The 27,976-nt window shown below is 44.5% G+C and overlaps 1 protein-coding gene across 1 annotated transcript; it reads left to right on the plus strand.

Moving 5' to 3' along the window:
- Nucleotides 1-1,307: 1,307 nt before the first annotated feature.
- Nucleotides 1,308-27,955, plus strand: igf2bp3 (insulin-like growth factor 2 mRNA binding protein 3; the record flags this gene model as incomplete). The annotated part of the gene is made up of 16 exons (XM_080859091.1): nt 1,308-1,482; nt 2,424-2,484; nt 9,142-9,190; nt 13,046-13,097; nt 13,252-13,315; nt 14,127-14,408; nt 16,851-16,985; nt 18,037-18,159; nt 18,397-18,532; nt 19,218-19,346; nt 20,651-20,719; nt 22,190-22,309; nt 22,635-22,709; nt 22,991-23,122; nt 23,510-23,623; nt 27,457-27,955. The coding sequence occupies 16 exons, from the start codon at nt 1,308-1,310 to the stop codon at nt 27,553-27,555; spliced, it is 1,815 nt and encodes a 604-aa protein (XP_080715217.1). The 3' UTR covers nt 27,556-27,955.
- Between the last annotated feature and the right edge of the window lie 21 nt (nt 27,956-27,976).

The raw sequence follows: 27,976 nt of genomic DNA on the forward strand, positions 1-27,976 counted from the left end.
TAATTCTTTGTTCTATAGGCCAACACGCTGTCTATCTAAGTCCGAAGAAATGTTCAGTTAGACCTATGGTTTCATCATGAACGCCGACCGCACGCGCCCCCATACCCTGCTGTAGGCCTACAGGGCACCCTCCTGCTGTTTCCTAGAGTGCACGTGTACACCGGAAATGTAAAGCGGGTAGCCATATCACCAACCCCCCACCCCCACCTCACACACAGAGAAACTGTCAGAATCGTATTATCCAACAGGCCCTGATGTAGGCCTACTTCAAATGGGTCAGAAGTGTGATTTATAATTCTACCTGCGTTGTGATAGTTCGAGTCAATTCTAACCTAGTTGGCATGCCAAAGAAAAACATGGAAGGGTTGCGTACACAAGTGGACATGATGCCTTTGTCAACGTGGACCACGCAGATGGCCACACACTCCCAAAAGCCATTCATGGAACACAGAGAAAGTGAGAGACGTGGTAGCCTCTGTGTAGTGGGCTACGGCTTGTCATGAGAGTGGCAGCCCCACCCCCAGTTCAATGCTACAGCCGCGACCACCGTGGAGAAACGAGGACTTTACAGAGACCCCGCACACTAGGCTTCCCGTACTACAAGGGGGCGTGCGTGAACCGCAGTTCTACTATTTCTCCGGCGACCAATGAGGTGCTGGAAAAGCAGATGGGTGAAAAAAAAGTCCACCGGGCAGCGAAGACAACCAAACGATACAGAAGGGTTCGCACGGAATCCCTCTGCTCACGTAGTCGGACTTGACCAGTCCAGCACCACTCCCATCTTTTCGACCCAGCCCATTTCAGATTGCCCCCACCTCAATCAACCCGTGCCATTAGGCTATAACGTTACTCAATACAGAGCCTAATTGAGTAACCGGGATTCCTCACGTGCGGGGGTTGATTTGTACTTTGAACACGTGGCTCATTCAGAGAAGCCGGAATATCCGAGTTTTTTTTTTTTCATGAATCTTTTTCCTCTCTTCTTCAGTTTTATTTAGAGGCGGTGCCGACATTTAACACATGTGACATTTAAGTCGTTCCGGCAAAGCAACATCGTCCCGCCATCCTCGGGAGAAACGGAATTAATAATTAAGTTTTTTTTTCCCGCACGGGAAAGGGCGAGCAAACGCTACCACGGTCAGCACGTCCATCAAATATCTCCGGTAGTGCTGTCTGATTGGGGAGTACGCGAGCGAGCCACTCCGTTCGGCTTCAGTACCATTCGTTCTAAAGACAGCCCTTCCGCGAGCACCGACAAAGGATTTCTCTCTCTCGTGCACTAAAGGTCGACTTTAAGGTGCAGCAACATGAACAAGCTTTATATCGGCAACGTAAGCGAAGAGGCCAGTGCGGTCGACTTGGAAAGTATCTTTGAGCAGTGGAAGATCCCTTATAGCGGACCGTTTCTCATTAAAACAGGGTACGCGTTTGTAGATTGCCCGGATGAAAAGGTAGCAATGAAGGCCATCGACACTCTCTCAGGTGAGTTTAAATTGTGTTCAATTTGTATTCCTTTTCATGGCGGGCAAGCGGCACTTGACCCTTTGAAATGTTGGCGTTGCAAAAAAAGTCGTCCATATGTACGGAAAAAGGTTGGTCCCTGCTCTTTGGGAGGCTGTGGTGTCACGGCGGTCCCTACCAGGTTGAAATCTCCTGCAGCTCTTCGTCCACTTCTTTCTTACCAAATTAAATCTGTTGTAGGCTACATGTTTGATTGAGACGCTACACGACCAAGAGAACAGCTTGGAGACGCATGTACAAGCATCGTCCTGTCCAAACTCAATGCTTATGGCAGGGTTTCTATTAAATAACTGTCGAGTATTGTTGCTTTCTGTATTGTCTTTCGAGTTTGGATTAAGTAGACCCGTTCCCAATGTTCTCCCAGTTTGGCTTTAAAGAGTCACAATGTAGGCCACATTATGATTCCTAAAGTGGTACAATTTAACTACAAGTCGTTACATTGTATCATATCCCATTCTGCAGGGCCATAGCAAGTCGAGCCAATGTAACGTTAGTCTATTATAGGCCACGAAGCACTCGTCTCAGTTATTTTAATAAATTGAGGTGCTTAATGGCTAATTTGGGGTACAACGCATATACTTCGGCTTGTTGTTTTTATGCCAGCCATAAAGCTCAGGAATTCCAAGCGTTTGGTGAATTTTCTTTTTCGGGCCTAGTGATCCTCTCTGGCGAAGGAGGTGGGGGCAAGTTTTGTCAACCATATTTAACCTTTGGGAATTCGTTGAACTCTTTTAAGCTGCCTGTTGAGATTTTAAAAACTTTGTTGAGAAAAAGTTGAAATTTCTGCAAAAACATGTATCCCTCTAATATTTAATGCGTCAATGTTACGTGACTGTGCATTTTGTCTTTACTAGGCTACGTTTTTATTTCAAGAAAATTGAAAAGAATCTCATTTCCTCTAGGTAAAGTAGAACTTCACGGAAAACTACTAGAAGTGGAACACTCTGTACCCAAAAGACAAAGGTAAATTAATTCACCACCAGGCTTATTGAAGTTGATTATGTGGCCATTTATATATAGGCTATATATATTTTTTTTATTATTATTTTGTATTGTTTTGATGACTGACTGTAAGAGTTGCTTAAAATGGCTATAATGCCGAGCATTTTCTTTTCTGAGTCTAGTTTAAAGTGGAGAATGGGGAACCTATGTCTTGCATGTGTATTTTAATTTAAGCATGAAGGCCATATGGGCTGGTCACATGCTTAGGCCACGGCTGTGCTTTGGGAGGTTAACAGGAAATAACTGCTGAGGATGTGTTTGTTCATTTAACCTGGGACATTAAAATGGGCCTATCCTACGTGTGTTCAGTCTTATGGGTGTGTTGTAGAATTGTGCAGAGTGATAATGTGCTGTGGCTTCAAATAACGTATCTGGGGTATTTTTTGTAAAAACATTTTTTAACTGAATAATTTTGACGATCTATGGCGAGCAATGAAGGTTATTGCAAAAACAAAATACGGTCTGAGGCTGTGGCTGTATGTAATCTGCAAGTCTGAAAGAGTGCTGTGTGTAGTCACAGGTCCCATGCTCGCGCCTGGCGTCCATTTGGAAGAAAGAAGATCTCGCGCTTCCGCCCCTTCTACACGTCCCCCTCCCCCTCACGCACTATGCAGTTCTTCCTATGCACGAGATGGATTCAGCAGCACGAGTAGAACTGGAAGGCTGAGGCCCCGTCACGGAAACCTGCATTGGGGTGGTCTGGGAGGGCCTTGCCCATGGGGGCACCATCTAGCACATGTGAAGAGATCCGCTTTTAGGCGTAGTAGTGTAATGGCGTCACCGGCCTTTGGTTCAACTCCGCTGTGATTAAAATGCTGGTATTCCGTAATTGATATATACGCAATCGTCCCCTATAGCCAGCATAATAGGACCTTATGTGATTTGGCGAAGATTGCTTCTTGTTCTTTCACTGCACAACACTTTTTCATTTTTAAAAATATAATAATGCCATTTAATGACATTAGTTGGCTTACACGAACGACCAGGCCTTGTTTGCGGTTTACGTATACACTTTTCTAATTAGACGTATGGCGCTTCCTCAGTAAACAGAAATTTAACAGAATGAAAAAAAAAAACCAACATGGCTATCATACTTTTGGACATAGATAGGCCTACATACATAATACATTTAAAAAAAATAATCAATTTTTTTCGCCAGATGGATAGAAAAGTGAGTGATTCAACTACGGTGTATTTTGTAAGTCAGGCACATAATGGCCTGTAGTCTGATGGCACACCATTTGTGGGTTTAAAAATCAACAAATGTGGCAGTAAAATGATATAGAATTGTGTTTTTTCAAGTAGCCTTCATACAGACATCTGACACCATTTATTAAATGTTGGTGAAATCCGGCTGCGCTCACACGGAAAGTCCCGTCCATAAAGCGAGTGTATGCCTCACGCAGGTCAGAGGGCATGGGTATTCACGTTGCCTGTAGTTGTTGAGAGCCAATGAGCGGCCGAGCGTCAAACCCACGCCCATTCACAGCAGTGCATTTTGGGAAGTCCATACATCCATGTGTGTTGCCCCAGCCCCCACCCACCCACTCCCTGCAGGCGATGGCTCTGTTACCACGCTTTAGGGGCGTGTGCATCTCCGTCGTTAACGATGGATTTTGGTGTCATATTCATATGTGGGGGAGGACACACTGGGTGTTTTTAACCGTAATTAATTTTGCGAAAAATAACCATTAATCGTAAAATTGCATGTGTAATTTGTGGCTATCGAGAGGTTTTCGTGTGTGTGTGTGTGTGTGTGTGTTTCTGTGTGACGGAGTGAGTGTGTACAATTTTGCAGACGTGTGTGTGTGTGTGTGTTTTAAAGGCGAGGTAGTAGCCCCACCTGAGAAGGGGGAAAAATACCCCACCTAAAGACGTTGGAAACACTCATACACAAGCATATAGGCTACGCTAGCCCGAGATGGAATAGTGCTAGTTATGTAGGTCACAGGTCGACTTGGCACATACGCTTCAGATCTCCACACATTACGTTTTCTTTGACTTGTATGTTTAAATAATTTAATTAATACTGTTTTGAAAGGAGAACTGAGATATTTGATGTATTGCTATTTTTAGTTTTTATGTGGTAGCCTATGCACCCATTTTATTTTTGACCACAGCATATGAATTAGATTGTTGGATTTACCCAAAAAAAATGGTTGTTCATGTGTCATACCTATATTCTCACAAACAGGGTGTTTTTTTTTTATTTATCTATTTTATTTTTTTTATAAATTACCTTCACTTCTAGGACATTTATAGTGAAACTATTTGGCCTTTTTGTATGTGTGTGTGTGCATGCGTGCGCCGCACCAGTTCTCCTACAGAATGAAGATGTGTTCTAGTGTACCCGATCACTATTTCCTGAGCCTGGGTTTTTCCCATGGGCTGCCGCTATAGGGGTCCCCCTGCCTATAGGGTCATCCTGCATTCCGAAGCACATTCCCACCACAGAGTAGGGCCCTGATGGGAACATTTGGGATGCTGTAGCTCGGATTGCTTGTAGTTTGGATTTTTCAATTTTATTGTATTTTCCCCCTCACCTTTTGTCATTGTTCCTTTTTTTTTATTGGGCCAAATTGATTGCATAGATATTTTTACCATTAATTTTAAGATGAAAGTTTAGTCTGAGCTTCACATCCACACAGTGTATCAAACTTTTGTCATGAGTGTGTGTGTATATATATGTGTATATATATATATATGTATATGTGACTTACAAGCGCGTGTGCACACACACACACACACACACACACACACACACCTAGAACTGAAATTTTGTAGTAGTTCAGCCACATGCACGTTGGTTGGTGTGTGTTGACTTGGCATGTTTGTGTGTACATTTAGAATGGTGAGAATAGATTAGAATGTGTTGGAATGTGAGAACATGTTCTTGGCTCAGGGCCAAAAGCATGTTCTGGCAGACTACTCATAAGACATGTTATGTGTGTGTGTGTGTGTGTGTGTGTGTGTGTGTGTGTGCACAGCTTCATCTTTTCTAGTTGTTCGTCTGGAGTGGCCCTTTTTTAGTTGTGTGATTTTAATAAATAAAACAATTAAAAAAGGGTGGTAAAATGCCTTTTGAATAAATCTTATAGAACATCCACCCCACACCTCTGTTGGCGGTAAACTGTTGAAGGTAGCCTAACATGCTAACTGGAAGCCCCCAGCTGCACTGAACCAGCATGTTTTAAAGCTAACTGGACATTAAATGCCTCTTTAAAGCCATGCTATGCATACCTTGTAATTCAGTACTGTTTTTTTTTTCCAACAGTTTTTTTTCAGTTATTTTTTTCAGCTTTTGTTAATATTTGAAAAAAAAAAAAAACTTTGCTTTATCTGCTCAAACGGTGCAGCATTGCTGTTTTTAGTGGCCCAGAATAAGTCAAATTTACAGAAATGCATTTAACAGGTGCATTCTATTCCCATGTTTTAAAAGTCTGAATAATATGTACTATCCAATACACAACTGGAAACCACCTTTCATTTACCTGCAATATGAAAACATCATCTTTCATGCCTTGTTTTTTTTTTTTTGTTAAAACAAATATAAAAGATAAGAGGTGTACTAATATGTTTAATGTATTTTGAACTGAAAGTCTTGCTGAATTTTTTTCTTAACTTCTGTTTAAACTAAACATAGGACCACGCTTCCTCCAGATGTTTTACTGTGGGAGCTAGCGGCAGCTCTTAAGTTTCCTTCATGGTGGGGAGCGGCTCACTTGCGAAGGGTTAAAGTAGAGCTCTGTCTGTGTGTCTCTCTGTACATTCTGTTCCTGTGGCCAGGTCAAGGTGTCAACACACATGCACGTATGTTAGACTTTGGACGTAGTTGCTGTTTACGTGGTGCAAAGTTATGACCAATAACGCACACTCCCTACTCTCCTAGAGTTCTTTGTGAAGTTAGACCAGTGAGTCCGCTCTCTCTCGGTGGGCTTATAAACTGATTTCTGGAAGTGAAGCAACATTGGATGTGAAGAGGTCATGTTATCCTGGTTATCTATCTGAAGTATGGTCTTTGAACAGATTTTAAACATTGGGTTGCCCTCTACAGCCAGACTAATGCAGGTTGGCAAATGGATTAGAAGCTGGAAGAAAGAAAAAATCCATGCCCATTCTAGTTTGATCTGTAAATGAGCAACACTCTCTGAGCGGTTCTGAAGCTGTGTTCACTGGGGCATGAGGATGCCCAGAACGGATGTATTGGTTAGTTACATTAGCGTGGCTAGTGTGCGTTGTCTCGCTAATATCCCAGGTGCACAGCAGCGCCGGTGGGTTGGGTAGTACGCTGTAGACGGGTCCCCTGAACGGCTCCTGTTTGAGCATCACCGCCCTTGGCCGCTCCATAATGCTGCCCCCCTGGGCCCTGGGCCGCTAAGAAGGTCAAGGTTGTTATTTCAGCTCATCATGGGACTTGCTTTGAAAAAAAATAAAAATTCTTGTGACCTCGGGATTTTGCTCCGATTGTAAAACCTAGCTTAATCCTGCTTGAAATAATGTCCTGTGTATCGGCCTTAAATCACCTACAGGGAACCAATAGCCTGGCACAGCATAAGGAAGGCCACCAACAGTTGTATAAAATGCACCTACTCTATGGGGGTTGGGGCGGAGAGGTCTCAAAACACTCCTCCACTATGGAGGATGACGAGGTCTCAAAGCACACCTCCACTATGGGGGATGACGAGGTCTCAAAGCACACCTCCACTATGGGGGATGACGAGGTCTCAAAGCACACCTCCGTTATGGGGGGTGACGAGGTCTCAACTCACCTCCGTTATGGGGGGTGACGAGATCTCAAAGCACACCTCCACTATGGGGGGGCGGGGTCTAATTTATGTTAAACTTTAATACTTGTGTTTAATATTTGAATAAACAGTAAGTGTCTGCATTCTTCATATGAATGAATAAATGTAACCATAAACATAGATTGGAGTAATAGTTCAAATGCTTAGCAATCGCTTAGGGGAGAGGGTCTGAAATGGCCATTTGTATTGAGGTGTGCTGCTTTGAGACCTGTGCACAGGTGGCTTTCAAGGCCAGCTCAATATGAACACCTGATGTAGAGCCAGTTTCCAGTCATCATGGGAATTTGGTTTGCTATCTTTTGTACTTTAACTTTGTGTTGGCTTTGAACCTTAACAGTTAAAGATGAATGTTGTTTGGGCTTCTGACTTGTAGTTAACCGCAACCATGCCCTAGGTCTGTGTGATGCAGTGTGCAGAAAGCTCATAGTTCAAAGCAAATTTAGCTTAAAACGAAACGAAACTCCACGTTTATCCCTAGGTCTCAGGTGTTCATAGTCAAATAACTCTCACTTATTATTATTATTATTAGTAGTAGTATTATTATTAGTAGTATTATTGTTATTAGGAGGTGCATTGACTGGACGGTGAGTCTTGGCGGTCCTCTGTTCTTGTTGGAGATGCTTCCTCCGTCGCTAGGAGACGCTTCCTACTATTAGAATGTGAACGTTCTAACCCCCCTGAGATGTTGTCACATCATTTTTAATGTCATGGCTTAGATGGCCCATGTGTCTGTGCTGTAGAACACACAATCACACGCACACACACACACACACGCTCACTTCTCACTACTTTCTCTTCCTCCTCCTCCTCCCCTCTGCTGTATGTGGCTTGAAGACACTGTTGTGGGCATTATATTAATTAAAGGATAAAACCTTCTGTAACACACACACAGGAGCACAAGCGTGTGCACACACACACACACACACACACACCATATTTATGACGTTGTTATGCATGTGTGTGTCCTGGCAGAGATGATTGCTCCATGCCTCACCAGGATGACTACAACTCCATATCCCATGCTGCCGATATTGATTTTATTTATTTATTTATTTTATTTACTAATTTTCTTCTCTTAACCAGTCTCTTTAATTTCCCTCTCAATTAGTTTTTATTTATTTTTATTCAAAATTTCAAATGTCAAATCAAACTTGGAGGGGGATCACTGTTCATGGTTGATATTGGTCTTGCAAAGCCAGACATAACAGTCCACAATACCTGGGGGCAAATATGGGGGAATGTGCTCTAAATTTGGTTGGGAACCGTGTGTGTGAATTGGAGGTTGAAAACCAATCCAGCACTACATGAGCGATGAGCTGAAAGTGGTTGTGCAGATTTAAAAAGAGGCTAGGTTGTTTGAAAAAAAATCAATTTTTTAATTTTTAAAATCCAGTTTGATGGTGGGGTTGGCAGGAAGCCCAGTCGTGGTTTTGACAGTCACCGTGATTGGTCAACCACAGTCTGGTTGTGATTGGTAGACCAGAGTCTGGTGTCCCGTGATTGGTAGACCAGAGTCTGGTGTCCCGTGATTGGTAGACCAGAGTCTGGTGTCCCGTGATTGGTAGACCAGAGTCTGGTGTCCCGTGATTGGTAGACCAGTGGCTGGTGTCCCCTGATTAGTAGGTCTGGTGTCCTGTGATTGTCCAATGGGGCCCCTGGCGGCTAGTGTGATTCCTGCTCTCAGGATGGGCAAAAACCTTTTGATTTAATTAGCCGTCAATTGTCTTGTTCATCTCGTCAGGTTTTTTGTTTTTGTTTATTTCTGTATGTATTTAACGTTAACAAAAGTGTGTTTCCTCTCTCCCCCGCTCAGGAGCTGTAAACTCCAGATCAGGAACATACCACCTCACATGCAGTGGGAGGTGAGTGAGAAATGCCTCTTGACTGGGCCATGATTCATCGGAGTGTTTGGTGTGTGTGTGTGTGTGTGGTGTGTGTGTGTGTGTGTGTCTGTCTGTGTACCTGATTTTCACTTTGTGGAGCATCTTAGGAATGTCACACACACACACATACAATGCACATGTAGGACTTCCACTCAATTGAAGCTTAAACCATAAATAAGACTTTCAAGTGTGTGTGTCTGTGTGCCTGTGTCTGTCTGTTTACCTGATTTTTCACTTTTTGGAGCATCTTAGGAATGTCTCACACACACACACACACACACACACACACACATACAATGCACATGTAGGACTTTCACTCAATTGAAGCTTAAACCATAAATAAGCCGTGCGTGCGTGCGTCCGTGCGTGCGTGCGTGTGTGTTAGATTGGCAGCCTCATCATGTATGTTTGCAAGCATGTGTCTGGGGTAGTCTTTATGGAGTGATTTCATGTCCAGGGGCTGAGCCCAGAGCATCCCGACACTGTGTGTGTGTGTGTGTGTGTGTGTGTGCGTTTCAGCATGGTCAGCCCACACAAAGATCCAGTATCTCTCTTGCTCATTCTCACTCTCCCCAATCTCTCTCTATCTCTCGCTCGCTCATTCTCACTCTCCCCCATCTCTCTCTCTCTCTCTCTCTCGCTCATTCTCACTCTCCCCCATCTCTCTCTCTCTCTCGCCCATCTTTCGCTTGCTCATTCTCACTTTCCCCCATCTCTCTCTCTCTCTCGCTCGCTCATTCTCACTCTCCCCCATCTCTCTCTTTCTCTCTCGCCCATCTTTCGCTTGCTCATTCTCACTCTCCCCCATCTCTCTCTCTCGCCTATCTTTCGCTTGCTCATTTTCACTCTCCCCCATCTCTCTCTCGCTCGCTCATTCTTAGTCTCCCCATCTCTCTCTCTTGCTCGCTCATTGATTCTCTCTCTCCCACATCTCTCTTTCTCACTCACTCATTCTCACTCTCCCCCATCTCTCTCTCTCTCTCGCTCGCTCATTCTTAGTCTCCCCCCATCTTTCTCTCTCTCTCTCTCTCTCTTGCTCGCTCATTGATTCTCTCGCTTGCTCGCTCATTCTCAGTCTCCCCCATCGCTCTCTCTTGCTCACTCTCATTCTTAGTCTCCCCCATCTCTCTCTTGCCCCTTCAACTAGGGGCCTCTGGAATGTAAGCCCCTCCCCCTCCTGCATTGTCCTTTGATCAGCTGAACAGGGGCCTCCCTGATTGATAACTGCTTTGACCAATAAGATTGGCTGCCTAGGGCGGGAGGGACCCTCCCAAGTCTGAGTAGTCAGTTGGGGGCAAGCGAGGGGGGTCGGGAGGGTGTGATGTGCACATATGTATGTGTGTGGTATGGATATATGTCTGTGTGTGTGTGTGTGTGTGTGTGATGTATGTATGTGTGTGTGTGTGTGATGTGTGCATGTATGTGTGTGTGTGTGTGATGTGTGAGGTGTGAGATGTGCGCATATATATGAGTGTGTGTGTGTGTGTGTGTGTGTGTGTGTGCGCGCTATGCATATATACGAGTGTGTGGCCTGCTCGTTGACCCTTGTGGGAACCGAGGGAGGGAGGGAGGGAGGCAGGCAGTTCTGGGTGAAGGAGCACGTAGCTTAAGCCAGACTTTATCAGTCACCACCACTGGCCTCCCAGTTCGGCGTAACCACTGGTTGCGTCCACACCGTTGGCTAGATTAGAGGGCGGAAGGGGATTGGATGAGACAAGGCGGTGTTGAACAGCGTCTTCAGCCTGATTGGTAGATTAGACGGCAGAAGGGGATTGGATGGGACGTGGCGGTGTTGAACAACGTTTTCAGCCTGATGGGCAGTTTTAAACTGGCTAGTCCCACTTGCCTTTATGATAACTCTATAGGTGGCTTCGCACAGCTGTCTGGTTGACCGCACACATTTTTTCTAGCAACACTTAAAACCATTATAATAATAAGTGATTAGAACTGAACGTCATTTTTGTTAGACAAAAGGAGTGTAAGCAAACTGTTTTACTAATTTCATTTTCAAGGAGTTTGCCTGGTTTAACCACGGGCCTTTTTTTTCCTAGAGATAGCACAAGCCAGCTTTAGGTGTGATTCTTTCCCTGCCAATTTGTTGTCTCTCCAGTATCTCCAACACTGGCCAAACCTGTGTGTGATCTCTTGCCGCCAAGTTAGTAGTTTCCTTCCAAGTGTGAATGGTGTGATCCCACTATCTGAGATTGCAGCGGCCGTTATCCTCACTATGTTGCAAAGACCTCCGACTGTTATTACTCAAAATCATACCGTCACTAGCTTTGAAATGCCTGAAAGCACGTCCATCAAATCAAACTATATTCACATGCAAATGGTCAACTTGCGCCACATTATTTTGCACTTGGCTATTTTGAAAAATTTAGTGTGCCTAGCGCTGCTGTTGTAATGGTGGGAAATGGTCTACTGACTAGAAATGGTCTGCTGCCCTGTTTGGAAGGGTCCCATTAAAGCAGGTTCCAAACTAATTTCACATCCTTGTGTTGTATAGTGTGACCCAAATCATTCTTTATTGATGAATACAAGGGCAATGTTCTACGTGTGGACTGCTGTCCAGAGGCTTGACACTATGGTGGCACATGACACCTGGAGGCTCTGAATGAGCTTCAGAAGCAACCAGGACTCTTAGAATAGACTTGAGTGAAAGGGCATGCAGAACAATCCTCCTACCCCCAGATTGTGTAATATAGCACACAAATCAGATCATAGAGTGTGAAAACATGGGAGCTATATCAATCATCACCCCAGATCAATGATTAAGGAGAACTTTCTCTTCCCTACTTCGGTGTCATTTGGACATGACGGGGAATTCTGGGAAGCACCGTTGGAAAATTCTGTATTTTTTTTTTTTTTTTTTTAAGCTTTTAGGGAAAAAAAATAAGTTTGCTCGACAGGCTGGGCTAGATGCTGAAGCTGACAGCTAAGGAACCTGTAAATTGATCAGAAGCTTAATTTTTTTCAGAAGCAGTCATGGTTGTGACTGATCCTGGGCTCTCCTTCAGCATCTTCATGTCTCTTGCTCCGTTTCAGCAAGCATTTCTGTAGCCATGGTGATTAATACAAATCAGAACTTTTCCCATCATTTCAGTAGCCATGGTGATTTAAAACAAATCAGAACATTCCCCATCATTTCAGTAGCCATGGAGATTTATACAAATCAGAACATTTCCCCTATTGTACATGTATCAAGCAAGTTAATAACTATGGTTACTGCTTGGTGCGTTAGGCCAAGGAAGTGATGTCAAGATGAGCACATGTGCCTTCATCTCTCCGCTCAAGCTCCTGTTGTCCACTTGTTAACAGAGACCACTTTCATTTTAGATGCCTCTTCTCCGTGGCCATATTAACACGGGGCTGCTAAACACCAACCAAAACAAAGCAAGTGTGTGTGTGTGTCTGAATAAATAATCCTGTGTTTCACTGTGCAGATACAAATCAGATTAGTTTGTGGGGCTTGTCAGCCACCCAATCACAAGCGGCTGTTGCTTTGACTGATTCCCTAAAGAGATCACCTTACAGCTATACCATGGGACCACCTTACAGCTATACCCCGGGATCATGCAAAGCTACCAGAGACCGTTAGTTATGAGGAGGAGAATCATGGGGAGAAGTTGTGTAGTGTGAGCTGAACAGAGGCCCCAACTCCACTCCTGTGTTTGTGTGTGTGTGTGTGTTATGCGGGGCGAGTTTGTGTTGTGAAGCCTGTAGAGCTTCGATGCTATAGATTCTACACACACACACAAATTTGTTTGTTTGTTTTGAGCATTGAGTTGTTGTGCTTGACTCTTCTCTCTCTCTCTCTCTTTGCTTCACTCATAGGTTCTGGATGGGTTGTTGGCACAGTACGGCACAGTTGAAAGCTGTGAACAAGGTAAAATGTCTAAACACGTCACGCACACACCCTCCTGTTCCTTTAAGCTCACTTCTGTCTTGTTTTAGTGTCTCACATTAAACACACACACACACACACACACACACCCTCCTGTTCCCTTTAAACTCACTTCTCTCTTGTTGGTGTCTTACAGTGAACACAGAGACGGAGACAGCTGTAGTAAACGTACGCTATGGAGCCAAGGACCAAGCCAGACAGTAAGTGACTCATCCACACACACACACACACACACACTCTTTCTCTCTCTCTCGCTCTCTCTCTCTCTTGCGCTCTCTTGCTCTGCTCTGCTCCCCCAACACCATATCAGCTCCTCTCCATCCTTCTGTATTTTACAAAGTCAAAGTGTGTTTTGTGTGTGTGTGTGTGTATAAGAAACTTGGTGTAGTCACAGCATTTTCACCAACTAGATGCTTTGGTTGCATGTTTGGGTCCAGGCCAAGCGGTGTTTGCTAGGTGTTAGAGTTGCTTCATGTGGTAACTGCTGTGGCTGATGGTCAGTTTCGTGTCTTTGAATAGAGCTGTGGGCTGTGTTTGGTACTGCCTCCCAAGACCTAGAAACCTCAATCTCTCTTGCTGTACAACGGATGTCTGCCACATTAGGGCCATATCAGAGCCACCCACTAATTGGAAAATGGCTAATTGGGTCTGCCCTTGCAAATGGACATGTACAACATTCGTCTTCGTAGTTGTGATATGAGTGTCCACGGTAATCTAGATCAGTTCAAACTTAAGGTGCCCATGCCCCAATAGGGTGATTTTTACTTCTGAGTCTGGGATTGACATGGAACACGGGTGTTGGGGAAGAGACTTTCCATTCCACCGTTGGGAATTGTATGGGTCTACCACATGCCTCCCTGAGCCAAACAGCTCTCTGCAGCCCACTGCTGGTTGAACGCCCCCCCCCTCCTCTATCCTTGGTTGTAGCTGACACTGGGGCTCAGAGTTGGTTGTCATCTAAGGGTCCCTTCTCTGCTAACGTGTGTGTGTGTGTGTGTGTGCGCGCTTCAGGGCAATGGAGAAGCTGAACGGCTTCATGATGGAGAGCTATGCGCTGAAGGTCTCGTTCATCCCAGACGAGTTGGCCACTGGCCCCGAGGGGCCTGGCTTGGGGGGCCGCAGAGGTATGGGCTCCCGTGGAACCCCTCGCTCCGGCTCCCCCTCCCTGGGCGCTCGGCCCAGGATGCAGTCGGACGTGCCACTGAGGATTCTGGTGCCAACGCAGTTTGTGGGAGCCATCATCGGCAAGGAGGGCTCCACCATCCGCAACATCACCAAACAGACCCACTCAAAGTAAGACTGGACCAGAAATTATACCCAGCGCTCACACACACACAGAGACACACACACAGAGACACACACACAGAGACACACACACAGAGACACACACACAGAGACACACACACAGAGACACACACACACACACACACACAGACACGGTAAGCCGAAGGTACCAATACAGTCTAAAAGAAGCAAACATTTCAGTGTGGTAAAGGCACTTTGAAATGACAGGCTCTTCAGGGGCCGTATTCACAAAGCCTTTTATCTTACCACTAGGAGTGCTCCTAACTCGCGCTAAAACCTTTTACGTAGGAGTAATTTCTTAAAAGTGATTCACAACGGCTCTGAGACCTACTCATACTAAGGATAATACCAACTCCTAAGCTTAAGATAAAAACTCTGTTGCTATGGATGATGTCCAATCTCATCCACGAGTTTAGAAGCGGTGCGTACGGTGATTGGTTGCTGACAGGCGCTCTCATTCAAAACTCAGTCCTAACATCCCCCTAACGATCCCACTAAATCAACAGAAAATAAGAGAATAACCTAGGCTTAAAATGAAGTCATATTAAATAGTTATGGATAGTGCACTTAGCAGAATGCACACGCATGATGACAAGTTTGTGCATCCAACGAGAATGACACTTTGCACGTTAAAGAAAGAGAAATTGCCGAAAAAAACACGGAAATTGCATGAAATCAAGGAAGTAATAATTAAAGCTCCCTGCAAACTATTAGGTAATCTGCATATTTCCAGCCCTTAAACACTTCAAATATCAGTCTATACGGCTCTTTAAGTCCTCCTGTCATAATGGACGAAACGAGGGCGAGACGTAAGAGAAAGTCGAACTGGTCCCAGGACCAACTGTCCATGTTGGCCCAGAGTGTGCTGGAGAGGAAGGGAGTTATAAAAGCTAAATTTGGCTGTGGGGTGACCACAAAAAATAAGCGTGAGGCATGGGAGGACATATGTGTTAACATAAATGCTTCATTCCCTGCCGTGTGTCGCTCTGTCTGACTGCGAGAAGCGGTGGTATGCGCTCCAGTCACAATGTAGGATGGAGATTGCGGAGTGGACTTTAAAAGAGCCGTCGCGGCTACAGGTATTGTGTCACCAAAATAGGCCTCATGCGTATACTTGCATGTTGTAGTTCAACTGTGCTCCCGGTTGTGGATTGAGGAAGGGTGTCAAAAGCCATGTCTTGCATGGATGGCCACTGTCACCCAACAAGTGGCATCCAGCAGGTACATGGTGCCGCTCAAAAAGCTGGCGCAAACCGCGCTCTCCATTAAAATGCGCGAATCGTGAGTAGATCCAGGCCACTTCGCAACAATATCCATGATTGTGAAATTTGGATCAAACACTATCTGTGTATTAATTCAATGTACCTTTTTGCGGATTACAAAGACGTCCTCATCTCTGGATGGAGCAATTATTTTAATGTGTGTTCCATCGATGGCACCCACGACACCGGGCATTCCTGCAAACGCCATGAAATTGACCTTGATCCTTTGAAGTAGGCGATTGTCCAAAGGGAACCGGATAAACTGTTGTACAATGTGTGGTCTACAGAGTGCGGTGATTGTTTGATGAATGAATCGGCTTACTGATGATTGCGATATTCTGAAGTCGTCTGCGTTGCAAAGTTGCATTTTCCCCGTAGCCAAAAATCTTAATGTTATCAAACATTTAACTTCCGGACTGATTGGGTTGTTTCGGATAGTTGGAGACGTGATTGCATCCCGCACTAATTCTAGTAAAATGTTGATGCCTTCACGGTTTAAACGATATCTTCTCAACAATTCAGAGTCGTTCATTGTCTCCAACACGTTGCGTCTGGCTTCAGCCATTTTAAGACTTTTTGTGAATAGGTCTTAGTGACTTAGGAGTCCTCATGAGGAGTTTTAAGCTGTCCTAGACTTAGGTGCTACTTTTAGGGATAAAATATTTTGTGAATTGCTCTTAGTAAAAAAAAATAGGAGTCCTAAATTTAAGACTGACACGCCCATTATTTTTAGGAGTTTCTCCTAAATTCGCCACTTATGAGCTACTTTTAGCCCCAAGATTCTTTGTGAATACGCCCCCAGATGAGTAGCATGTTGATTAGGTCATTGTCATGACCTCATTGCCTAGGGTTAACTTAGTAAAGGACGGTTCTCAATGTTGTGGTCTGCACGATGCAGAACTTCCTGTTACCCTTAAAGATGACTTGTCTTTGGGTGGAACATCAGAGGAACCGTGTCACTTAACCCCTACTGCAGCACTTTGGCGTATTAAGCTTTAAAGAATTTTGTGTGTGTGTGTCTGTGCCTGCGCTTATGCCTGTGTGTGTGTTCATGCTCCTCTGTACATGGGTGTGTGGTATTGTTTAGTCTCTGTGTATGTGTGCAAGAATGCTCACACGTGTGTGTGTGTGTGTGTGTGTGTGTGTGTGTGTGTGTGTGTGTGTGTAGGATCGACATCCACCGTAAGGAGAATGCGGGCGCTGCGGAGAAGCCCATCACAGTGCACTCCACCCCCGAGGGCTGCAGCGCCGCATGCCGCAGCATCATGGAGATCATGCAGAAGGAAGCCATGGACACCAAGTTGTGAGTCTGACTGCTCGCTCGCTCTCGCTGTTTGTTTCTATGGAGCTGACTCTCTCTCTTTCCCGCTCGCTCGCACTCTCGCTGTTTCTATGAGTCTCTCTCCTCTCCTCTCTCTCTCTCTCTCTCTCTCTCTGTTTCAATGAGGCTGGCTCGCCCTCTTTCTGTTTCTATGAAGCTGACTCTCGCTGTTTCTATTAGGCAGGCTGGTTGCTCTCTCTCTCTGTTTCCATGAAGCTGACTCTCTCTCCTATCTATCTATCTATTTATCTATGACTATCTATCTCTCTTTCTCTCTGCTGTTTCTATCATTTGTTCTCCATCATACGTTCTCACTCCCTCCCTTCTCCTTGATCATCCTTCCCCTTGTCATAGTTGCTCTGTCAGTCTGTCCCTTTCTCAGTCACACGTGTTTAAATCTCTCTAGTGCCCTCTCACTCTTCCCTCTCGTTTACGCTCTCGTTCTGTGTGCCCCTCCCAATCTAAGAGGGAGCTCTGTGACCAAGCGAGTGGCAGACGGAGACTCGACCTCACTCTCTAGTCTCAACCACACTTGTGTCTCAAGTTCACTCTCATATCGTCCCCCTCTGTCTCACACTTGTGTCTCTCTCTGGTGTCCTCCCTCATTCACACTGGTGTTTGTCTCTGAGACAGAAGGGACAACACTGTCATCCCCTCTCTGCCTTACTCTTGTTTCTTGCTCTTTATCACTCTTTCTCGTCCGAAGGCCGTGTTCTTATAGACTGTGGTCTTTGTGTTTGTGGTCTAATGATCTGTAACTTGATCAGTTAAAGTACTGCTGTGACAACATATGGATGTGTCTTATTGACTTCAGACGAGCAAATTAGTCAATAATAATAGTCTGATACGGTTCATTCGGTATGAAATACGCTAGTTTTAGGATGTGGCTTCACAAAAATCAGTCATGGACAGCTTGTTCCTAACCTCACTGTCTATCCCATGAGACTTCAGTCTTTACAGGCAAGATCAGTAGGACTGAATGGATGTTAACTTTATTAACACAGCAAATCTCTCTCTCTCTCCCCCACCCCAGTACTGAGGAGATCCCTTTGAAGATCCTGGCTCATAATAACTTTGTGGGCCGTTTGATCGGCAAAGAAGGACGAAACCTGAAGAAAATCGAAACGGACACAGAGACCAAGATCACCATCTCTCCGTAATTCCAATTTTCTATATCTCTGCCTTCATCTACAGATACATTGTTTGAAGAAAGCTATAGGTAGATGATGGGAAACGTAACTGTTAATTCATTTCCACCTGTGCTGGCACTTTTGCCTGGATCAAAGATTGTCTTTTGCGCCCTCTAGTGGTTTTAAATCATGTTTGCTCTTTCACTCACATATTCATTCAGATTGTCTGTCTGTCTCTGTCTGTCTGTCTCTCGCGCTCTCAGTTTGCAGGATCTGACCCTGTACAACCCTGAGAGGACCATCACTGTGAAAGGATCTATCGAGGCCTGTTTCCAGGCTGAGCAGGAAGTCATGAAGAAGATCCGAGAGGCCTACGACAATGACATCGCTGCTATGAATGTAAGCCATGTTCAACACTGCCCTCTAGTGGGCTGGTCCCACCCCTGCGTCAGCCCTGTAGGGTCATGACCTGACATTGGCTTGAGCTGCAACCTGTGCATTAAACAATCAAAGCATCTTAGTCTGCGTAGTTAGTCTAGTGTCTCTCGCGCTCTTCTTCTTCTTCTTCTTCTTCTTCTTCTTCTTCTTCTTCTTCTTCTTCTTCTTCTTCTTCTTCTTCTTCTTCTTCTTCTTCTTCTTCTTCTTCTTCTTCTTCTTCTTCTTCTTCTTCTTCTTCTTCTTCTTCTTCTTCTTCTTCTTCTTCTTCTTCTTCTTCTTCTTCTTCTTCTTCTTCTTCTTCTTCTTCTTCTTCTTCTTCTTCTTCTTCTTCTTCTTCTTCTTCTTCTTCTTCTTCTTCTTCTTCTTCTTCTTCTTCTTCTTCTTCTTCTTCTTCTTCTTCTTCTTCTTCTTCTTCTTCTTCTTCTTCTTCTTCTTCTTCTTCTTCTTCTTCTTCTTCTTCTTCTTCTTCTTCTTCTTCTTCTTCTTCTTCTTCTTCTTCTTCTTCTTCTTCTTCTTCTTCTTCTTCTTCTTCTTCTTCTCTCTAATCCTAGACCTGGTCTTGGTGTGTCGCTGTTTAATGACTATAGTAAAGAATCAATGTCTGTGTAGACAGGCTAACATGATCCCAATCTCTCTCTGTCTGTAGTTACAGTCCAACCTGATCCCTGGCCTGAACTTGAATGCACTTGGGCTGTTCCCTGGTGGGGCGTCTGGGGGACTGAGCCCCTCCATGATGTCAGCGCCTCCTGCTGGTCCTGGACACCCCCCTTTTGGTGTGAGTATCCACAAGGGGAAGGGGCTGTAAAATGCTGTGTGTGTGTTGGTGCTTTGTGTGTGTGTGTTAGTATGTCTGCTTGTATGTCACACTGGGCATGTCCTGTGCAGTATGTGGGGCTTAGCTGGAGCTCCCTGAAGTGTCTGATCATCTCCCTCATGTGTAAACGGGAGCAGGGAGCGTCTCCCTCATGTGTGAACGGGAGCAGGGAGCGTCTCCCTCATGTGTGAACGGGAGCAGGGAGCGTCTCCCTCGTGTGAAAGGGAGCGTCTCTCTCATGGCCTCATGTGTGAACGGTAGCAGGGATCGATACTCAGGAATGTCTGCACCCTCAGTCTCCCTCCTGATGACCTAGTAACACAGAGGGGGACACGCCTGTATGGCTGTGTGTGAATGAAATCAGTAACATTGCGGGTAAGCACATTAATCCATCTACCGCCATCTGCTGGACTGTCCCTCACCCTGTCTATTGTGGGGGGTGTGTGTGTGTGTGTGTGTGTGTGTGTGTGTGTGTGTGAGAAAAGGCGTAGGAGGGAGATGTTCCTGAATGTAGCTGCATGTTTGAATAGTGACTCATCACTAGCAATGCCTGATGGGTTATCCCTGTCTTTTCCCCAGGAGCTCCGTGTGAAGGAGGCCTATGCGTCTGCTTAAGAGCACCTATGAGCTAGCCTGTAGCCATAGCCTTATCTGCCCAGTAAAGAAGGGCCACACAGTAGTTAATTAGTCTAACAACCCTGGGGCCGGTACTAATGGCTTACAAGCCTTACTGAAATGATCAGCCAGTCAGTTCCCTAATTGAACTCCTAAACTGTCCCCATTTTAACCAGCATGCTAATAGCATGAACATACACCTACGTACCAGACTGTCTCACTGAGGGTTTGAACGTTGTGTGTGTGTCCTCTCCAAATCTTGAATGTTTGTGTGTGTTCTCTCCAACTCTTGTGTGTGTGTGTTCTCTCCAACTCTCGTGTGTGTGTGCGCGTGCATGTCCTCTCCAAATCTTTAATGTGTGTGTGTGTTCTCTCCAACTCTCGTGTGTGTGTGCGCGTGCATGTCCTCTCCAAATCTTTAATGTGTGTGTGTGTTCTCTCCAACTCTCGTGTGTGTGTGCGCGTGCATGTCCTCTCCAAATCTTTAATGTGTGTGTGTGTTCTCTCCAACTCTCGTGTGTGTGTGTGTGTGCGCGCGCGCAAGTGCATGTCCTCTCCAACTCTTAAATGTGTGTGTGTGTGTGTGTGTGTGTGTGTGGTTGTGTGTTTGTGTGTGTGTCTCTCTGTGTGTGTGTGTGTTCTTTCTCTAGTACGGTGCGTGTGGGAGTGAGGATGCCCCTTGGCCCTCTGTCCCTCCTGCAGCCAGCCCCTTCCTGTCTGTAAGTCCCGCCCCCGTGACTAAAGCGCTGCACGATTGGCTGCTGCTCACGTGTCCATTGGGCTTAAGGCTGCTTGCATTTCATTGGCTGGGGGCCAGAGCTCTGAAGGCTGCTCCCCTTGTGTAGGCTCCGCCCACACAGCTAACATGGCTGTCCTTGCAAAGGTGCTACCGCAGTAATGAAGTATCCTCCTAGACGTGCACTGCAAACCTCAGCGTTTGTGTTTCCGAAGTCTTGTGTTGTGGACACGCCTCTGAGCACACAAGCTCAAAACACTCTGCCCCTTCGGAACCCTCTACTCCTCTATCTACATGGCGCTAGCCACCTACTTTAAAATATTGTTGCTGGTAATCTAATCAGCTGTGATTTTGATAGAATGAGTTTAATTTATTTCATGCTTCCAAGACTCCACTAGTTTATTCCGAGGGAGCTAATATGCTAAAAGAAATGTGTTTGCTTGACCCTGAGCCAGCGCTTTAAAACCTGCATGCACAATCTTAGAAAACATGCAAACACACCAGTCCACGCAGGCAATGCACACACACATACACACACACACATACATACACACACACACACACCAGGTCAAGCAGGCAATACACACACACACACACACACACACACACACACACACACACACACACACCTGTCCACACTGGCAGCACGTACAGGTCTGAGTAGATGGCACACTGGAGAAGGGACAGTTTTGGATGAACAGACCACCACTGGAATCTGTCACTAGTCCACCCTGCCCAGTCCCTGCCTCTGCCTGCCCAGTCCCTCTCATCCAACCCTGCAGTCTCGGTGAACTCTGTGGTCAAGTGTCTGCCTGTTTTTTTCCGGAGGAATGCCATCAACAATAATTTTGATCATAGGGTGTAGGGTATTTAGGCTTCTGTGATGCTGATCTGATACTGACAGCCACAGGATAGGTCAGAGGTCAGGAAAGGGTCAGATGTCAGCTGTTCCAGGGTGTAGCTGCTTCTGTCCCCCCCCCCCCCCTTCAGGTTGATCTCCGTGAGCCCTGTAGGAATCAGTCTGTTGCACCCCTGCCAAGGAGGTTCTGTTCCCTGTGGTTTGTTTGTCAGTAAGATTAGCAGGAAAAACTAGCGGCCCAGTTTTCATGCCACTTGGCGGAAGAGTGCATCATGGGCCCAGGGAGACTCCATTCTACTCTGGAGTGGATCTGAATCACGGGGGCAGGCACACATTATTTATCACTTTTGGCCAGGCAGTCCAGCTCGATCTCCACTGGCGAAGGCTTGAACAGGGTGATTTTAACAGGACAGGTGTCTGTCTGATGCTGCTTGCCCAAAGTGACTGTGTGTGTGTGTGTGTGGTTGTGTGTGTGTGCGCGCATAGATGCTGACCTGCTTAGAAGCGCATGCAGCTGCAGGTTTTCAGGACGAAAAGATGTGTACATATAGTAGCTGATCATATCCGTGTGTGTGTATATGCCCCCTCCTCCAGGGTCCGCAGGAGACGGAGACTGTGCACCTGTTCATCCCTGCACTGGCAGTGGGGGCCATCATCGGCAAACAGGGGCAGCACATCAAACAGCTCAGCCGCTTCGCCGGTGCGTCAATCAAGGTGAGTGACAGGTGCCAACAGACTACCATGGTAACGCCGCTCCAAAGGCACTGGAAGAGTGATTTCCATGCTAACACGGCTGCTATTTTGTCAGAGATGTAGAAAAGAAGAGGAGGCCCTAAAAGATTTAGGGGTCCAGCTCTGAATAGGGGGCCCAGCTTTGAATAGGGCCCCTGGAATATGCCATAGATGTATGTTATTTTGAGACTATTGTTGGGTAGGGATTTTTATTGGGTCTCCTTGCCTCCGCTGGTGTGATGACCATATAGGAGTGACTATAACGTGATGGATTGCCATGGTAACACGGCTGCTGCTTCTCCCTCAGATTGCCCCAGCGGACGGTGCTGATGCCAAGCAGAGAATGGTCATCATCTCTGGCCCTCCGGAGGCCCAGTTCAAGGTAGGCTTTAAGCCTTAAAAGACCTTAAACCTTAAAAGACTTTAAACTCATTTTGTTTTGTGCACGCTGCTAGTTTAAACATGTGTTTAGCGATGATTCTGCTCCGTGAGACGTATAAAGTGGAAGGGGTAACATCTAACAAAGATGTTGCTACGGTAACCTCCTGCAGCACCTTATAGCCAAAAAAGCACAGTGGACCTTTAATCAGCATTTATCCAAACAGCGTGTGTGCGCTTCTACCCCAGCCTTTAATTGTGTGTGTGTGTGTGTGTGTGTTGCAGGCTCAGGGCCGTATCTTTGGAAAGCTCAAGGAGGAGAACTTCTTTGGACCCAAAGAGGAGGTGAAGCTGGAGGCGCACATCAAAGTCCCATCCTCTGCTGCTGGCAGAGTCATCGGGAAAGGAGGCAAAACTGTACGGAACATCCGCGCATGCACACACACTTATTGACACACACACACACACAGCAACTGGCATTTCATTTATTTATTTATTGGTTGGAGGCATGGCCTTCACACCTGCACTGCAAACAGCTTTCCATGGCTAAGTGAATTTTTATTAATTTAAAGGTGTTTAAGCCTAAGAGTTAAGAGTGTTCCCTCCTCCCCCAGGTAATTTAATTGTGTTTATAAACACAATGTAAATCACTTTCTATTTAAATCACATCTAAAATCACTTTCTAAAACTTATTTGAGAGCGTTCCCTCCTCCCTAGGTGATTTAAATGGTGTTTATGAAGTGATTTTAGATGTGATTTAAATGGTGTTTATGAAGTGATTTGAGAGTGCTTCCTCCTCCCCAGGTTAACGAGCTGCAGAACCTGTCCAGTGCTGAGGTGGTGGTGCCCAGGGACCAGACGCCAGACGAGGAGGAACAGGTGGTGGTCAAGATCACAGGCCACTTCTACGCCAGCCAGGTGAGGCTAGCAGTCAGGCCTACACACTCACACACACACACACACACACACACACACACACACACAACATATATACACACACACAGACACCATCAACCTTTACACACACACACACACAATCGACCTACACACACACCATCAACATATATATACAGCCGCGGAAAAAATTAAGAGACCACTTCAAAATTATCAGTTTCTCTGGTTTTACTATTTATTGGTATGTGTTAAAGTAAAATGTACATTTTAGTTTTATTCTATAACCATCTGGCAACATTCCTACCAAATTTCAAATAAAAATATTGTCATTTAGATCATTTATTTGCAGAAAAATGACAATTGGTCAAAATAGCAAAAAAGATGCAGTGTCTTCAGATCTCGAATAATGCAAAGAAAACAAGCTCATATTCATTTTTAAACTACACAATACTAATGCTTTAACTTAGGAAGAGTTCAGAAATCAATATTTGGTGGAATAACCTTGATTTAAAATCACAACTTTCATGTCTTGGCATGCTCTCCACCAGTCTTTCACATTGCCGTTGGGTGACTTTATGCTACTCCTGGCGCAAGAATTCAAGCAGCTCGGCTTCTTTTCATGGCTTGTGACCATCCATCTTCCTCTTGATCACATTTCAGAGTTTTTTTTTATGGGATTCAGGTCTCGAAATTGGGCTGGCCATGACAGGGTCCTGATCTGGTGATACTCCATCCACACCTTTACTGGCCTGGCTGTGTGGCATAGTGCATTGCCCTGCTGGAAAAAACACTTCTCAGAGTTGGGGAACATTGTCAGAGCAAAAGGAAGCAAGTTTTTCTTCCGGGACAACGTTGTACTTTGCCTGGCTGGGGTTTGTAAAAGACCATAAGGATTGAACCAAAGCGGACTGGAGGGTCTCCTAGTTCGTCTTCTCTGATGAGTCCAATTTTCAGCTTTGCCCAACACATGGTCGTCTGATGGTTAGACGGAGACCTGGAGATGCCTACAAGCCACAGAGTCTTGCACCTACTGTGAAATTGGACTCATCAGAGAAGACGAACTAGGAGACCCTCCAGTCGGCTTTGGTTCAATCCTTATGGTCTTTTACAAACCTCAGCCAGGCAAAGTACAACGTTGTCCCGGAAGAAAAACTTGCTTCCTTTTGCTCTGACAATGTTCCCCAACTCTGAGAAGTGTTTTTTTCCAGCAGGGCAATGCTCCATGCCACACAGCCAGGCCAGTAAAGGTGTGGATGGAGTATCACCAGATCAGGACCCTGTCATGGCCAGCCCAATTTCGAGACCTGAATCCCATAAAAAAAACTCTGAAATGTGATCAAGAGGAAGATGGATGGTCACAAGCCATGAAAAGAAGCCGAGCTGCTTGAATTCTTGCGCCAGGAGTAGCATAAAGTCACCCAACGGCAATGTGAAAGACTGGTGGAGAGCATGCCAAGACACATGAAAGTTGTGATTTTAAATCAAGGTTATTCCACCAAATATTGATTTCTGAACTCTTCCTAAGTTAAAGCATTAGTATTGTGTAGTTTAAAAATGAATATGAGCTTGTTTTCTTTGCATTATTCGAGATCTGAAGACACTGCATCTTTTTTGCTATTTTGACCAATTGTCATTTTTCTGCAAATAAATTATCTAAATGACAATATTTTTATTTGAAATTTGGTAGGAATGTTGCCAGTAGGTTATAGAATAAAACTAAAATGTACATTTTACTTTAACACATACCAATAAATAGTAAAACCAGAGAAACTGATAATTTTGAAGTGGTCTCTTAATTTTTTCCGCGGCTGTATATACAAAAGTCTGAATATATATACAAAAGTCTGAATATATATACAAAACTCTGAATATATATATACAAAACTCTGAATATATATACAAAAGTCTGAATATATATACAAAACGAAGTCTGAATATATATACAAAACGAAGTCTGAATATATATATACAAAACGAAGTCTGAATATATATACAAAACTCTGAACTCTGAAGCGCTCAATCCGTCTTTGTCCGCCATTTTGGATTGAGCGTTTCCTATTAAATCAATGGTACCAAAATGTTTATAATTACGTATTTTCTGCTTCATGAAAAACTGTTTTTCTGTTATATTGTTCACTTTTGACATTGATGTCTCACTAGAAATGCAATAATAACACGTTTATTTTACACCGTTTGACTTCACCAAGGATATTTTTAGAGGCAATTTCTCCATTCACTTGACTGGGGTCTTGTCAAAACCTTCGTACTTCCTTGTTTTCTGCTTCATGAAATACTGTTTTTCTGTTATATGGCTAAGTTTGATTAAACATTGATTTCTCGCTAAAAATGCAATAATAATAACACGTTCATTTTGCATCGTTTGACTTAACGAAGGACATTTTTACGTTTAAATGGGATAGCCTACATCGTATCCTCTCGTCACATGATCAAATAGGGACTTGACATTGGACAAAAAATGATTACCCAGAAATCCTCATTGCATATACCAATGAAAATAAGACATAATTAATTGAATTGAATAGTTTTTTTTTTAATAGTTTCCATAGTTTATGTAGGATAAGCATATAATTGTGTTATAGATTGCTACTGACCATTTCCCTTCTACAAAATAATACCCACCATGACTTAGATAGGTTGGCCATTCCAAGGGTATAAATACCATAAGGTACTTCATCATACAACAGTTAGCCATTTGTCGCGGGTGTGTTTACAGAAAATGTTCTACCCTTACATACTCGCAGACATGACATTTTGTGAAGCACCCGACGAGGCAAAATCCCGGACGATTTGGGAATACCTGCCGGACGCATTTTTTAGGTCTCAAAAAGAGGACATGTCCGAAAAAGAGCACGTCTGGTCACCCTACCATATGAACAGAAAAACAGTATTTCATGAAGCAGAAAACAAGGAATTACGAAGGTTTTGACAAGACCCCAGTCAAATCAATGGGGAACCTGCCTCTAAAAATATCCTTCGTGAAGTCAAACGGTGTAAAATAAACGTGTTATTATTGCATTTCTAGTGAGAAATCAATGTCAAAATTGAACAATATAACAGAAAAACAGAGTTTCATGAAGCAGAAAATACGTAATCACAAACATTTTGGTACCATTGATTTAATAGGAAGCGCTCAATCCAATATGGCGGACAAAGACGGATTGAGCGCTTCAGAGTTCAGAGTTTTGTATATATATTCAGACTTCGTTTTGTATATATATTCAGACTTTGTTTTGTATATATATATTCAGACTTCGTTTTGTATATATATTCAGACTTTTGTATATATATTCAGACTTCGTTTTGTATATATATTCAGACTTTGTTTTGTATATATATATTCAGACTTCGTTTTGTATATATATTCAGACTTTTGTATATATATTCAGACTTTTGTATATATATATTCCGACTTTTGTATATATTCAGACTTTTGTATATATATTCAGACTTTTGTATATATATATTCAAATGTTAATTTTCCTGAACGGCATGCCATAATATATATATATATATATATATATATATACACACACACCAGCAACACACACACACACACACACCATCAACCTTTACACACACACACACACACACACACTCACCATCAACCTTTACACACACACACACACACACAATCAGCCTATACATACACACGCACACATACATAATTATAAACAGGACTTGCTTCCATGAATTTTGACTTTATATTTGTGTGTGTGAATGATTCATAGACATTCATAGACTAGTCTATGACCATTACGCCTGTTCATTTCATACGAGAAGGGACAGATTAAGGTGTCTAACTGATTAAGGTGTGTGTGTGTGTGTGTGTGTGGCAGGTGGCCCAGCGCCGTATCCAGGAGATCCTCTCTCAGGTGAGGCGGCAGCAGCAGCCTAAGCCCAGCCCCTCTGGCCCCTCATTGGCCAGGAGGAAATGAAGCTGCTTGGTCGCCCGGGAGATGCAGAGCTGATTGGACAGGACATGACACGCCCTTCCCTGTAGCCCGGCCCTGCCTGCCTTCAGTCCCGCCCACGCTGTGAGAGTGTCAACCTCAACACAACCATGTAGACTTTTCTTTTTTTACGATCTCGAGAAAAACACAAGGACACAAGGAAGTATCTTTCTCTGCGCCGGTGTGGCTGTTGCACACCCTCCCCACAAATGTTTCAGTTTCATTTGTCAAGGACATTTAAGGAAACTAAATTTTGCGAACTGTAATTGGTTAATGAAGTGATCCTCGAGTTGAGGGTGAAGACGTCACTCACATGCTGTTGGGCGGAGACTGGGTGTGGCCTAAAGGGACTCTGGGTGGGGGTTTGCCTAATGGGCGGGGCTTAATGTATGGATAGTGGCATTTT

Source organism: Sprattus sprattus (assembly GCF_963457725.1).
Source record: "Sprattus sprattus genome assembly, chromosome: 20".
Classification (NCBI taxonomy): domain Eukaryota; kingdom Metazoa; phylum Chordata; class Actinopteri; order Clupeiformes; family Clupeidae; genus Sprattus; species Sprattus sprattus.